The sequence below is a fragment of the Setaria italica genome, chromosome VI (assembly GCF_000263155.2).
Source record: "Setaria italica strain Yugu1 chromosome VI, Setaria_italica_v2.0, whole genome shotgun sequence".
NCBI lineage: Eukaryota > Viridiplantae > Streptophyta > Magnoliopsida > Poales > Poaceae > Setaria > Setaria italica.
This window is the reverse complement of record NC_028455.1, coordinates 506,033-521,212: the sequence shown is the minus strand read 5'-3', so window position 1 is coordinate 521,212 and position 15,180 is coordinate 506,033. Positions and strand designations below refer to the sequence as shown.

The window sequence follows — 15,180 nt, the reverse complement described above, 5'->3', positions numbered from 1 at the left end:
TGTATACTTGCACCAGGCTTGAGTGTGTGTGTGGGTGGGGGGGGGGGGGGGGCGCTTGGTCCTGTCGTCCCCCTTATCCCCATATTGCTTGCACCCACAAATGAATGTTTATCGATGAATGTTGTCATAGGGATTGTCCTGGACAAGATGCATGCTATGACTTTATGACGTGATGATGTCAAAACATCAGAATGCTTCCTACGTCTCATTGGCAGTGGTAGACGTGCAGCAGCTTTGCCACCTATTTTAGAGATCCACCATCTTAATTATTTGACACATGGTTTCCCAAAGATTAAAACTTCCTCTCTAACAGAACACACTCATGGTTATTAATAATGAAGACAAAGTGAACTCAATGGCAAAGTCTTTGAGGCTGTCATCGACATCCGCACTAGTGTTTATGAGGCTTGGAGCATCACCAAATTGTAGGCCCATCCACGCTGCCAATGCAAAATCAATGTAGGCCCAATTTTTTGCCAGCCAGCTGTCGGAGTTGTGTTAACAAAATGCTAAGTATCTCCATTGTATTGTAGTCTACCAGGGCTGGAATGGTTTCTTCTGTCTCTCTGTTCATTGGATTCCAGCAGCTATCACTAGCAATCTTTTGGTTCTGCATTCAAGAGATAGGAAAGGCTAGACTAGCATGTTGATTGTGTTTACTACTGTTATTGCTTGCTACAGTACTATTCGCCTCAAGCTAACTGACTGACTGCAAACAAAATACTCAGGTCGTTTGACTTTTTCAGCTCGAGAATGTGGAGTGGCTGCACGAGATTGTGCATTGCCTGCATAATAGGCTTGCCAGTATGGATGTGATGGCCTACGCGCAGAACTCTGAGCTTACAGAGATGGTGGGCATACCAGGAAGTGATCCCAACGTCACCAGGGTATTGCCTGATACACTGCAGGTCCTTTGATATTGGTACCAATCCTACTGGTTGTTGCATCGGAGTGGTTTCTGCCTCCGCGGGCAATTCGGCGCTCACAACGTTCTCGTCTACTCGAATCTGGCAGTGAGGTTGACGGGAATCCACCTAGTTAAGTTCACCAAGTCGGGTGGGGACATGGACTATGAGCAGTTCGTGGCATCGGCGGAGCAGCTCTTTATTCTACGAGAGTCCATGCCTAGCGACATCACGACATCGTTGGAGCTTATTCGAGGAGGCATCAAGGATACAAGTATGTTATCAGATACAATACGGCCCTTATGGAGCCAAAACGGGCTTTTGATTGGGTGATGGAGGGAGTCCTTCAACAGCTGAGGTTCATCAACCCGGACGCCTTCGACCTGATCATGAGCATGCACGTCGACCTAGAGAACTGGAATCAGGACAGCTATTGTATCTATGTGTGTTGTTTTGTAATATATTTCTTGCATTTCTTTCTAACACATTTGCTCGATTATTTTTGAACACATTTCTTACATTTCTATCCAACACATTTCTGTCTATGGAAAGTTAAAGTAGGCTTATGAATATTATATCATTATCCACAATATATTTTCAGCCAAGATCTCAACAACAACAAATTTTATTCTCTCAAGTTCAAAACGATTTGTACCAAGAATTTTACACAGCATGCAAATCCAGACATAATAGAAAATAATAGTGAATAATACTTAGCTAATCACCTAGAAAAAGGTTTGGTGGATGGCTTTGCTCTTAGTGCAACTAAGTCGAGCTTGTTTATGAAATGCCTTTTCTATGTTCACAAGCAGATGACCCTGACATGGAAGATGGCTCTATTCCTATGACACTATATAGAGTGATTGTTTGTCTTCCCTCCATGTATTATAATGCATAGGTACACCTAGATATTTTAGAAATGTTCTCTTAGTATAAAATACTGTGAGTAAAAGGAAGAAAATAGAACACGAGTCATGGTATTGTCACAAGTGTCCGTTTCTGTAGGGAGTCTAGTTTTAGAAGATCGGCCATGTCTTGTTTTTATTGGATTTCTGACTAAAAATGAAATAGTCTAGTAAGCCAGATTAACTCAAGAATGTAAGTGGGGGCATGTGCCCCAAGCCGATTTACCCCTTTGATTGGATTAAATGTTGTGATTTCTTGTTTATTTGCCATGTGATCTTTATGGGAACAAAATGAAATGAATTTAGTCGAATGATGAACCACTGCACTAAAGCACCACAATGTAGTAGTATCTTCATTGTTCGTAGCTACAGTACAATATGTGTTCTTTTTACAAGAGCTCTAGACATTGAGTGGAAACAAGAACCACCCATTTTGATATTAAAATCCATATGAAAACACATCACCATGGTGGCTAACTTGGAAATCGGCAACTCAAGCGATAATGTTATGCCATTATATAGTAGCTTATTAACCATTAATTAACACCGTATTATTACGGAACATTATTCTTGAGATTATATGCCACTCTTCATCATTAGTTAATCTGAATAGCGATTTGTATTAAGTAGGTATGGATGCTAGTGAAGGCTTTTGGATTCTATTAAAAAAAAAACTGGCGCTTGATGTTTGGCCCACTAGATTGTCGAGACTTGCGCGTTGACATGCTGGATTTGGGAGGTGTCCTACCGGATGCAACAGTCAATGTCAAACACTTGAAAGTAGTGGGTGGAGTGTGAAGCCGGTAGGAAGCCAGAAAATTAAGAACAAGACCAGACAGCCGCAACATCTATAAATCTATCTTCAGTTCAATACTAAGCTACACGCAAATAGCCTATATCATGGACTAAGAAAACCAAGTTGTCAGTGGTGGTAACAGTATAATGTTAACATGCTAGTATGCTACCAACCTAGGTGGCATAATCCACACGAGAAACACGGGCTATGGATATCCACAATCATGGAGAAGTACAAGAATTGAATTATATGACAAGAAGCTAGTGACCTTGCACTGTTGAGTAGAAGTGCGTGGATGATGCCTACTTGACTCTATATATCTTGTGCTTTCCAAAACTTAGCCTTTTCACTACTGTGGTCAGTGTGCTTCCAATAAGAGGAAGCTTCATCTCTGTTGCCGGCCGGAGTCCAGGGAAACAACCACAACCAGAGAGGCATTTTGCCTAACAAAGCTAGCAGTGTAACAACTTAACCTACAGTTGCTAGTTAATTGAGCACTGAGCAATTGTGGAAAGTGTACACGGCATCTAGTATAGTGTGGTCGTGGTGGACTTCTCCCCATCCTCTGAGAGTATGTAGTCAACATTGTTGACAGCCAGCAATGCATGCTCTCCTCCTATAAAACCCCACACCCGTTTGCAACCTCCATTCACTCCAGCACAAGCAACTCATCACAAAACACAAGCTCATCTCTCTTCACACCACAAGATCAAGCCCATCTCGTACTGACCGATCTCTCCAGCAGTTAATAATGGCTCCAATGGCCACCAAGAACGCCATGGTGCTCCTCCTCCTGGCCATCCTCCCTCTCGCCGCCCTCTCCTCCTCCCGCGCCGGCCCGTCGGCGCACAAGAGCCACAGCCACGGCCACGGCCACGGGCCCAAGCACCCATCATCGCCTCCTCCATCACCTTCTCCTCCACCCCCGGCCGCCGCCGCCGCTTTGGTGCGCGCCACCTGCAACTCCACTACCTACCCCGAGCTCTGCGTGTCCGCGCTGGGCGCCGACCCGTCCAGCGCCACGGCCGACGTGCGGGGCCTCTCCGCCATCGCCGTCTCCGCCGCGGCCGCCAACGCCTCGGGCGGCGCCGCCACGGCCGCCGCGCTCGCCAACGGCACCGCCCCGGACGGCACGGCGGCCGCGCAGCAGCAGGCCGCCGACGCCACCGTGCAGGCGCTGCTCCGCACCTGCGCCGCCAAGTACGGCGACGCCCGCGACGCGCTGAGCGCGGCGAGGGAGTCCATCGCGGCGCAGGACTACGACTTCGCGTCCGTGCACGTCAGCGCCGCCGCCGAGTACCCGCAGGTGTGCAGGGTGCTGTTCCGCCGGCAGAGGCCGGGTCAGTACCCGCCGGAGCTGGCGGCCAGGGAGGAGGCGCTCAGCCGGCTCTGCTCCGTCGCGCTCGACATCATCGCCCTCGTCTCCAATAGCAGCTAGCTGATGATGCTGATCCAGTACTCCAATTAATCATCCTTCATAACAGCGTAAAATAGTACTCTTATTAATCGCCCTCGTCTCTATGATTTTGGTAGCATAGAATAGTACTCCACTTGTTAATCTGCACGTAATCCAGTGTTGAGTTGATTAATATGTACGTATCTCTTAATCTCTTGTACTACTATCAGTTAACTACTGAAGAAGAAATGTTCTTTTATGTGTTGAGGATTAAACTTTAGTTCAGAGAAGAATATGTTGAGCATATATTTTTCTTTGTTCACTTCAATAGATGAATAAGTATGGGGTAGGCACTATCCCACTACTTGACTTGTTCTTTTGTTGAACAGTGTAAAGTTGACAGAAACTAGCAAGAGGGTTCGTTACTGCTACGTTTCCATGGCTTGTATGCCAACCTAATCTGGATTCAGATACTCTGGATGGAAATATAGTGAAGATCTTTTATTTCTATTTAGTTTTGAAATTTTGGATGAAGTTCATAGCCGAATTGCTACATGTATGCACCCTATTGCACTGGGGGATTGGAAATAGAGTGGAAATGAAGGGTCTTCTGTGGTCCAAAATTGTGGCATTACTATGGTTGATAGGTAGGTTTCAGAGGACAAAGAAAAGGCTGGCAGGCATGTAAAAGATATGAGAGCGCATGGAGATAGAATGGAGGACAAAGGTGCTTCTCAGGCTCAGCATCTTTTTTCCTCAACACATATTCTTTGGCACAGCTCATGCATCGTGTGTGTACCAAGTCTCACGTCTAAAGTCCAATCACATGAAAAAGTGTTCTGATTTCAAGTCTCCAAGATATTTAGTCTAATTTTCACAACAAAGGCAATTCATATAGTTTTTCAGAACAACTACTCAGGCTAAAAGACCATGGCCTGGCATCCTCCAGCAGCCTCAAGGAGCTAGATACAATAAACACATGCTGAGATAACACAAAAAAGGCATCAATAGGCCACACGAGTGATCGAAACGGGATCAGGACATCGACATTACAATCTTTGAGTATCTAACTAACGCATGTAGAAGTAAAATGTGGAGATCTATCTTCCAAGTTCCAAGGAACGACATAGTATTGAATGTGTGTTGACTTAGTATGGGCAAATGCCGTGCAAGATCATGTTGTTATGTTGTCTCGATCTGTTGAAAGAAATGATCTTGACGAAAACCTACAATTCCATCTATCTCGGTTTTTTACCGCCTGGCTTGAAAAAAGCCTCTGTAAACACAGTGAATCCAAATGAAAGACTATTCCATCTGGGCCAAGAGGCTTAATTTGGTGGTCCAAAATTGTATCAGATCAAAATTAAATAGGCTGATTTGGGGGGGGGGGGGGGGGGGGTGAGAGAGAGAGGAGAAACAAAAGCAGGCAGACAGGGAAAAGAAGAGATCACATGAAGATGGAATGGTGATAAAAGGTGCATCTCAGCATCTTCTTTCTTGGACGCTTTGGCTTTGGCTGAGCTGACGCTTCATGTGTAACTGCTTATGTGCATGGACCATTTGTCTTTGGATGCAAAGATTTTAAGGAAAGAAGCAGCTAGTGAGTGACCCCATGTAATTCTCCTTTGGATTTGAAGTTGATACAAAGTTGTGTATGTGAAATCATAAGCAGCTAGTGAGTGACCCCATGTAATTCTCCTTTGGATTTGAAGTTGATACAAAGTTGTGTATGTGAAATCTTCTCGAGCAGTAGCTTTCCATACCGGACGAGGAATCCCCCAAAGCCCAAAGTAGCAAAGCAAGCAGGCTACCTTACAGTGCACGCTTATGCTCTGATCCATGGTCATTAAGCAGACAGGGCGCATCAGATTAAAGGCCAACAGGCAGGTCCACGCACACACGCGTTTCTCTTCAGCTTTACAAAACAATGTTTCCTTGCAGTTATCTTTGATGAATCCAATCATTTTTTACAGCCAACCCACTACAGAAATGCACAGCAGATTTTACCCTGTGATGGCGATTGGCTGGACTTGGATCACCACAGGTCGGCACCTGTTACTGTGTCGCGCCACCTTCCGCAGAGCACTGATGATAATGTCACAGGAGGTTCAGCACAAAACAACAGGAAAGACTGGTGTGCCAAACGACCTTAACAATTGGCTGATAACAAGAAGACTCCACCTAACAGGAAACTGGAAAAGGAAAATAAATATCATTACTGGCAGTTTGCACAATCCAAACAGCAACCCCAGGCAAACTCAAAGTCCCACTTCCACCCAGTGCTCCACAAAACCCGAGTGCATCATCACAAACTAAATAGGATCTTACATGGTACATGGTTCTCTCTTAAACACTCACTTCTCACATAACACAAATATGAGACAGCATGGAATGGAGCTCAGGACTGAATCGGCTTGATCTTGAAGTGGAGGTTGATGAGTGAAAACACAAAACACTTCAGATCCTGCAGACAAAAACATTGGGAGGGAACAAGTTAGGAATATGTCTCATTTACAGTGAAATGTCCTGTGCACAACAAAATAATAAGGCCTTTTTTCTTGCAAAAAAGTACCAAGTTTTCATAGATATTTAAACCAAACAGCCAAGAGTGGTTAACGCATCCAAACCATTGCACACTCTTGGACCATGTTCAAACTACAAGCCCATGACAATGATCCAGAATTTAATGTAGTCAAACATGAAGATGATGCGCTAAGCTAGCCCAGCAAAAGTTTAAGGATAACTGATATAATCATATATACGCCAGAGGAGACTAGTCAATTAAAAATGCACATAATCAGTGAGCAACATCCATAACCAACACATGCATAGCAATATTTATCTTTGTACCCACCTCACAGTTCTAAGTACATTACATTTCTTACTGCCAATTTCAGATTTAGCAAACCCAACTAACTGTTTGTTTATTCAACCTAAAATATTCCACAAACAAGTAGTGAAATGCAAATAATGCTTCAGCTATTTTGACCTCGAACAGGTCTACAGTGTCAAATCATAGCATCTGACTGAGTTTCAACAAAACAGCATATCCATCAGCTCTACAATGATAAGAATCAGAATTTATCATTCAGTCAACCATGAAAATGCTCACTAAAACACCCAAGAAAATTTAAGGTTGTACTCATGTAATCACAGCTACACTAGAGGGGCATCTGGCATTTTCAAGGAGAGGCGTTAGATAAAAAACCCACACGACCAGTGAAGAACATAACATGACCAACAGAGGCATGATGATCCTTTGCTATTATTTTTACTACTTATCTCACAGGCAAATTTCAGATACAGAAAACCAATCCAGTTGCATTTACCCAACCTGAAACTATTTCCTGGAAATAGTACTGAAACACACAATGCTCGACTGTAAAACAATGCTAGACTGTAAGACCTCAACAAGTCTAGTATCAAAATCAGAGTATCAAAGAACCAGCAATAATCTATCAACCCTACAGATTCGCACAATAATCTTGCTCAGACATCTAAGTGGATTGCTAGGCCAGGAATGGTAAAATGGTCATGTTTCTGAAGTGCAGTTAGTACTGGAAAAAGCATAAAACCAGTGTTCGTCTTTTCCCCTGCATCCAGTTTTAACTTATACAATCCAAGGTAGTGAAGGTCTATTATCCAGCTTATTTTGGTAAAGAGCAGATAGCTAGCTTCTCAATAATTACAGTAATCTCAATGCTACCAAAGAATCAAAGTACAAAAAATAGAGCATGGACAAGACATGCCCCCCTCAGCTCAGAAAAATAAATGTTCACAAAATGACCAAAACAATGACACTGATGTATAAAGAATTGAAACATTGTAGGTCATCCAAATGACACACAGTTTTTTGAAACCAACATTCTCTGAAAGAAAAAAGGGCATATGTGCCCGTCAAACTCCACAAAGAAACTTGAGATCAAAAAAGAAAACTAAGGTTCTATGCATAGTTGAAATACTCTCAGGCAGTGAGCACAACTTGCTGGGATGTAGTGCCACGAAGGGGTACTTTGTTCTTGCTAAACAATTATATCCTACAGATTTCTTCCATCAGTATAAGATTCGTGTATATTAGGACGAAAAAGTACATCATTTTCCTCCAAAGAAATAACAGTTGACTCATTGCTTATCTAAAATTATTAAAACTTGATTTAAACGCTCTTATTGTGCTCATGAGTTGCCAATTATTAAAAAAGATGAGCTTATCCCAATGCCCGTAATATGCAATTAACTTCATCAGCTCAGCAGCTAATCAGTTCAATTAAGCAATGTCACTATGCCAATGCCCATGACAAGGACCCAAATCAGTAGTCTGTACTGTACCAAATATGGGGGCAAACAATGTAGGCAGTTGTGGGGGGAATGCAAACCTGGACGAGGTAGTAGAAGATCCGGAGGCCCTCCGGGTCCTTGCTGGACTGGACATCGACGAGGGAGCCGATCTTGGATGTGGTGAAGGAGATGTGCTCGTTGCCCATGACGATCTCGAGCTCCTGGCGCCCGATGCGGTCGGGCTCCGGCCAGTTGCTGTCGTCCTCCTTCATAATCTGCGGCGGGGACGAAGGCAAGCAATCAAATCTACAAACCCTAGCTAGGTTTTCCTCTACAGATTCCGAATGGAATGCAATCGAATCGAAGGATAAGGAGAGGGATTGTGTGAGCTCACATCGGACTCCTGAATGATCCTCCTGGCCTCGCGGAGGACGGATGGGGAGACGAAGACCTCCTTGCGGATCATGGTGTCGTTCTTGTAGTTGGAGTTGTTGGCGTAGCGGAGCTTGCCGTCGGGGCGGAACTCGAACTCGAGGAACTCGTGCCCGAACTTGCCCTTGTGCCCCACGTAGTACCGCAGGTAGAACTCGGCGTCGCCCGCGCCGCCGCCGTTGTCGCCGCCGCCACTCGCCATCGATTTTATCTCTCTCTCTTCCCTTCTCAGTGAGCGGATGGGGGTTTTGGAGGAGATGGGTGGGGGGGTGTCCGCCGCCAACCAAACGTGCTCGCCTCTTCTTCCACCTCAGTCACCAACTCAAAGGACTTCTCTGCAAATATCCACCGGCCGCCCCCTCGATCCGAGCCGTACGTCTTGACCTAACGGATGGGTTGATTTGCATATATGCCCCCAGTTTGGATCGCGAGTATTAATCGGGATCCAAACTTTTGCAAATCGACACCTAATTTGGATCCAGGCAATATGGGGCTGTTTGGTTGCAGCCTGAGCTGAAATTGCGTGCCTGCACACTTGCCTGAAGCTTGCCTGCATGGTGTTTTGTTATGATCCTGGAAGGTTGCTTGGAGAAAGCAACATCAACCCCGTTAGACCGACGAAATTGAACGTCTAGCTCCAGTGCGGTGGTTGCTTGGGCTAATGGCTATAATTACACGCTAATCAATCGTATGGCTGCATGTACGATCTTCCTATAGCTTATTTGTCTACGTAAAATCAATCAAATGATATTCTCACTATGTAAAACATTAACACAATTTACTTCACCTTGTTAAAAATAACATTTCCGTATTATTTCTCATATTATTTTTAATTAAATATGTTTATTGTTCTATTACAAATATTTATTTTATAATCTTATTAATCAAAATTAATAAGCAAGTCATTCGACATCCACTAATCATGTCTTAGTGTCTATTAAATCATATTTTAAAAAAGCAAATGAATGTTGTGTTTCCCTTTAAATCAGCGTTCTGCACATGCCTCCAACCAAATGAACTATCACCTAGCTTGCATGACAAGGCAGATTTCATCAAATTTTCAGTCAACTCTCCGGCAGCATTTTTTGCGAGGCAACTTGTTCAGGTCTCCAACCAAACAAGCCCTATCTGCAATGTTCAGTTCAGGCTTCAGGCTCGATTGTTCTTTTTGCTGGCGCCATCATTAACAAATGACCAAATAGAATGATCGTTATGCAAAGACAAATAACAGCAAACTTACTCTGCAGATTTCGTGATAGAGCATTTCCTGCAAGTTAAATTGTCTGCTTCTGACAAAAACAAATAGCATGGCATCAATCTGCTCCTGCCAAATTCCTACACACCATTTTTCATATTTGGAGTCGATGAACTGGAATTTGTCACTATATTCTGTAACATCGAGTCAGATCGTATGTGTTGCAGACTTGCAGTTTTCTACAAACCAGGATGAATAACATAAGTGTAGGAAATTGACAGAGATGTGGATTCAGAACACAAGATGTTTCTTCAGCACAATACATCATTGCTGCCTATACTCTACTGCAAGCTTATACTTGCCTCTTTGTAGAATCAAGTCAATCTGAAGTAGTCCTTGAGCCACAAATCAAGTAGCTAACGAGAAATAAAGATTCAACAGAGATATGAATTTGATAGCAATAAAATAAATAATTAACCTGCCACAAGCCTATAGCTGCACAGTTTGAGAAACTCTGGGTCGTTTGGAGGCCCCCATGAGCTCAACCAATGACGGCAGGGGCCGCGGAACAGATACGTTCATCGACCTGTAAAGCCGCCTCAGGTTTGTGTTAAGCCCTTTTGATGATCCAACAGTGGTCGAAGAATCGCTTGACCTTTCAGAGCCTTGATCAGAGTTCTCCCCGGTTTCTGATGTAGATGTGTCATCATCCTTGTTGATTGTAGCCGAAACTTTGACATGCACAGCTGAAATTGAAATCTCTTTAGTCACCTTCATTCTGTTTTTACCTGCATCAGTGACCTTGTGCCTGCAAACTTCCTGCAGATCATAATGAACAGTCTGATCCTGTTCTTGGGCTTCCACCGATTCAACTTCCCCATTCCCTTTGTCATCCATAGACTGTTCAGGCTCTGCAATGAAACTCATCTGTTTCCTTCCATCTTCAGTTAGATCAACTACTTCAGCTCCATCGTCAGATTTGCTGCCCTTCAACAGCTCAGATTCAGGGACTGAAGTCTGCTCCTTTGTTGCAACTTCAGTTAAATCAATTATTTCTACACTCTCATCAGGCTTGCTATTGTGACAACACCCAGTTTTGGTAGCAGAATCCTTGGCTTCAAGTTCAGCATTATCAATCATCTCCACAATCTGATACTCATGTCCCCACAGTTCAGATTCGTGCTGCACTAATCCAAACCTTGCGCTCCCAAATAGCGTCACAGGCGGCTCAATTCTGATCTCAAAATCAGCCGGTGTGGGTTCTGCAGCCTCTGCCTGGCTTCTATCATCGGAGCCACACTCATCAGTACAAGAACTGAATTCTTCCTCACGCTCCCCGACAGCTTCCACCGTCAGCGCTGCCTGTGGTTTGCTGATACCAGTAGACATCCCATCAGGTATCCCAAGCAACTTCCAGATGGGATCATCAGGACCAAACCGGGACAGGGCGCAATGCTTCTTGACATAGCTCAGGTCCACTGCCATGCACGGAGGCGTCGTCGAGACAACCCATTTGGGCTTGAGGATCCCCAACGCCTGCTCCAGCTCTTCTCGGGACGAATGCATCGACAAGCAGACATGCCAGACCCCAAACTCATCCCGCATCGGCTCCGTCAGCAGCGGTTTCTGCTGCGCCGACCCCTCCGGTGGATCGTAGTACGCGTACCACTGCGAGGACGGCCTGATGATGAGGGGCTCTGGCTGCTGCCTGGCCCGTGCCAGCGCGAGGATCTCCGTTGCCCGCTCCGACAGCCGCGGGAACGGGATCACGTGGAAGCGGGTGGAGGACGCGGCGGCGCCGGCGAGGATCTCCGGCGCGACGTGCGAGAGCGTCTGGTGGCAATCTGAATTCTTGTCCCTGTCGACGTATATCTTGGATCCGAACGCCTTGGACACCTCGATTAGGACGTCCTCCTGGCCCAGCATGTCGCACACCAGGTAGACCACCGGCGCGTTCGGGTGCTTCCAGATGCAATTGATCACCTGGAATCAGAAAATTATAGCAATTGGGTGGGGAATTCAGATGGATGTGGCAAAGCAGGAGCTCACCTGACGGATGGAGTCCTCCTTGGTGGGGAACTGCAGGGGGCATCGCGAGAAGGTGCAGTCGAGGAAGAGGTAGTCGATGCGGCGGGCGAGGAGGGGCATCAGGGCGCTGAGGCAGTCCAGCGTGAGGCGGCAGTCGCCGGTGTGGAGGACGGCGCCGAAGGGGCCCTCGAACAGGAACATCACCGCGCCTGCAGACAGACGGGGTCAGCATCATCCGAAATTCCGGGATCGAGGGGAAGCAGGAGAGGCACGCGGACCTGGGCAGTGGTTGGCGTCGAAGGCGGTGACGGTCAAGTCGCCGTCGGGGTCGGGGACGCGCAGCGGCGGGGCGCCCGCCTCCAGCTCGACGAACGCGGCGCGGTGGAGCTGGGGGAAGATGCGGAGGGCGATGAGGATGGTGAGGCGGGAGGCGTAGACCGGGGAGGAGGCGGAGACGGCGGAGGTGGCGGCGATGCCGGCGAGGTGGTCGCGGTGGGCGTGGGTGAGGAAGCGGTGGCGCTTCAGCGACGACGCCGGGGTCCACGTGTCCACCGCGAACGGCAGCCCGCGGGGCATCTCGATCGGCATCGCGTCGCCGCCGTCAAGCTCCCTCTCCACGAGTCTACGGATTGGCGCCGGCGCCGGCGCCGCCCAAATCTGCTGGTTTTTGGAGCGGAGGGCGGGAGCAGAGTGGAAGGGCGGGAGTCGCTGGTTTCAACGAGCGGGAGACGATTTCTTTCTCTCTTTTTTGAAAAAAAAACGACAATCCACATCTCTCAGTCCATAAATATTAAAATATTACTTTAATAATAATATTTATACAAGTAAATGGTTTTAAATAAAAATTATCATATATTATAAAACAGTCGGTTTCACAAATCCAGTAACATCATTTTTATATTGTCAATCTTTATAATTTCTTTTATTTACGTTCAAAGATGTCAAATATTCTGAGATGACTATGATTCCTGGATCCTTTATTTGAAAACAGAAACTGGGAGGGATTAAAAATCCTAATTTTTTTATATTTGGAATCATGATAAATCTGCAAAAGTATTGCAATATATTCTAGGTAGAACTAGCATGATAATATCAAACATTTGTAATAACCGAATTGATAGCTTCGACAAATTTGTCGAAAATATCTATGTGCAACAAAGTTATTTTGGACTCAAGGTACTATTCACAAGTGCACAAGTAAGTTACAATGATGAATGTGCATGCATGCATGCGAGTATTTGTGTCTATGTTCGAATAAATAGTAATAATAATATTAGTCTATGTAATTCAAAGTGACACGATTAAAAGGAAAATGTCGAAAGCAAACATGACAACTGAGTTTTGAAGGAGTACCGTAGTGTACTAGTGTCTTAATCACAAGGATTAGGAAAACAAGAGTTAATTTTATAAGCCTACCTCAGCTTTGCACTAATAGTTACGGAACTGTCACTTCATACGTCCATTTTCACAAAACTATTTTAAATTATTTTTACAAGAAGAGAGTTTGATGCCTAAGATCCGAGCTGGTTGGTGAGGGAAGATGTAACCGCTTGTTCGTGTTCCTAAGACGTGCTCATTAAGCACGAGACATTAATCTCATAATTAGAACATCTAGAACGCCACATGAAGTTGCCTTTTCTTGCACTGCATTCAATTGCTTAGTTGCTAACACATGCAGGCTATGATGGATTTCCATACGATCTTGCTGCAGTGGAGAATAATCCAATTGAAAAGGTTGGGGTTTACCTGGCAGTGGCGCTCCAGGTTGCGCCGGAGCGACACAATGGTGAAGGCTTGGCAACACAATAAGCTCCGTGTTGTAAATGATCATGATCATGTCTAACACGTGAGGGTTGACGAACCTGAGCTAATCCATAATTGCAGTGTTACATCATATCATTCTGTTTGGTGAATTTGGTTATGCATTTCTACGTGTGTTGTTTTGTAATATATTTCTTGCATTTCTTTCTAACACATTCGATCGGTTATTTTCGAACACATTTATGTCTATTCAAAGTTAAAGTTTAGCTGTTGTGCTGGTATGGTTTCTTGTGTATGTCTTTGTTCATTGGAATTGTTCATTGGATTCCAGCAGCTATCAAGCTATCACTAGCAATCTTTTGATCCTGCATTCAAGAGATAGGAAAGGCTAGGCTATGATGTTGATTGTGTTTACTACTATTATTGCTTGCTGCAATACCATTCGCCTCAAACTAGCTAACTCACTGCAAACAAAATACTCGGGTCGTTTGCCTTTTTCAGCTCAAGAATGTGGAGTGACTGCATAAGATCGTGCATTGCCCGCATAACAAGCTTGTGGACGTGATGGCCTACGCGTAGAACTCTGAGCTTACAGACATGGTGGGCATACCACAAAGCGATCCCAACACCACCAGAGTTAGGGCATTACATGATACACTACAGGTCCTCCTGCATTGGTACCAATGCTACTGGTTGCTGTATCGGAGTGGTGTCTACCTCCGCGGGCAATTCGGCGCTCACAACGTTCTCGTCTACTTGAATTTAGCAATGAGGTTGATGGGAATCTACCTAGTTAAGTTCACCAAGTCGGGCGGGGACATGGATTATGAGCAGTTCGTGGCATCGGCGGAGCAGTTCTTTATGCGGCGGGAGTTCGTGCCCAGTGACATCAGGGCATAATTGGAGCTCATTCGGGAAGGCATCAATGGATATTAGTATGTTATCAAATACAGTACTACCCTTATGGAGCCAAAGCAGACTTTTGATTGGGTGATGGAGGCGAGGGGTGCTTGAACAGCTGAGTTCATCAACCCGGACGCCTTCGACCTGATCATGAGCATGCATGTCGACCTGGAGGACTGGAATCAGTACATCTATTATGTTTACGTGTGTTGTTTTGTAATATATTTCTTGCATTCTTTCTAACACATTTGATCGGTTATTTTCAAACACATTTCTTACATTTCTATCCAACACATTTCTGTCGAAAGTTAAAGTAGACCTATGAATATTATATCATTATCCACAATATACTTTCAGCCAAGATCTCAACAACAACAACAAATTTTATTGTCTCAGGTTCAAAACGATTTGTACCAAGAATAGAAAATAACAGTGAATAATACTTAGCTAATCACCTAGAAAAAGATTTGGTGGATGGCTTTGCTCTTAGTGCAACTAAGGCGAGCTCATTTATGAAATGTCTTTTCTATGTTCATAAGCAGAGGACCATGACATGGAAGATGACTCTATTCCTATGACACTAC

General features: G+C 44.9%; 3 protein-coding genes across 3 annotated transcripts; 1 reads left to right on the top strand and 2 right to left on the bottom strand.

The window, feature by feature from the left end:
- The first annotated feature begins 3,229 nt into the window (after nucleotides 1-3,229).
- On the top strand, nucleotides 3,230-4,510 carry LOC101759507 (pectinesterase inhibitor 28). Its single transcript, XM_004972386.3, has one exon. It carries the CDS (start codon nucleotides 3,358-3,360, stop codon nucleotides 4,042-4,044), a length of 687 nt encoding a protein of 228 aa, XP_004972443.1. The 5' UTR covers nucleotides 3,230-3,357; the 3' UTR covers nucleotides 4,045-4,510.
- A 1,402-nt stretch (nucleotides 4,511-5,912) lies between these two features.
- Nucleotides 5,913-9,032, bottom strand: LOC101759099 (protein mago nashi homolog 1). Its single transcript, XM_004972385.3, has 3 exons — nucleotides 8,672-9,032; nucleotides 8,376-8,552; nucleotides 5,913-6,466 (listed from the first exon to the last, which is right to left on the bottom strand). Exons 1-3 carry the CDS (start codon nucleotides 8,909-8,911, stop codon nucleotides 6,401-6,403), a joined length of 483 nt encoding a protein of 160 aa, XP_004972442.1. The 5' UTR covers nucleotides 8,912-9,032; the 3' UTR covers nucleotides 5,913-6,400.
- Nucleotides 9,033-10,194: 1,162 nt separating this feature from the next.
- On the bottom strand, nucleotides 10,195-12,596 carry LOC101758694 (protein artemis). Its single transcript, XM_004972384.2, has 3 exons — nucleotides 12,211-12,596; nucleotides 11,954-12,141; nucleotides 10,195-11,887 (listed from the first exon to the last, which is right to left on the bottom strand). The coding sequence occupies exons 1-3, from the start codon at nucleotides 12,518-12,520 to the stop codon at nucleotides 10,394-10,396; spliced, it is 1,992 nt and encodes a 663-aa protein (XP_004972441.1). The 5' UTR covers nucleotides 12,521-12,596; the 3' UTR covers nucleotides 10,195-10,393.
- Nucleotides 12,597-15,180: the final 2,584 nt, after the last annotated feature.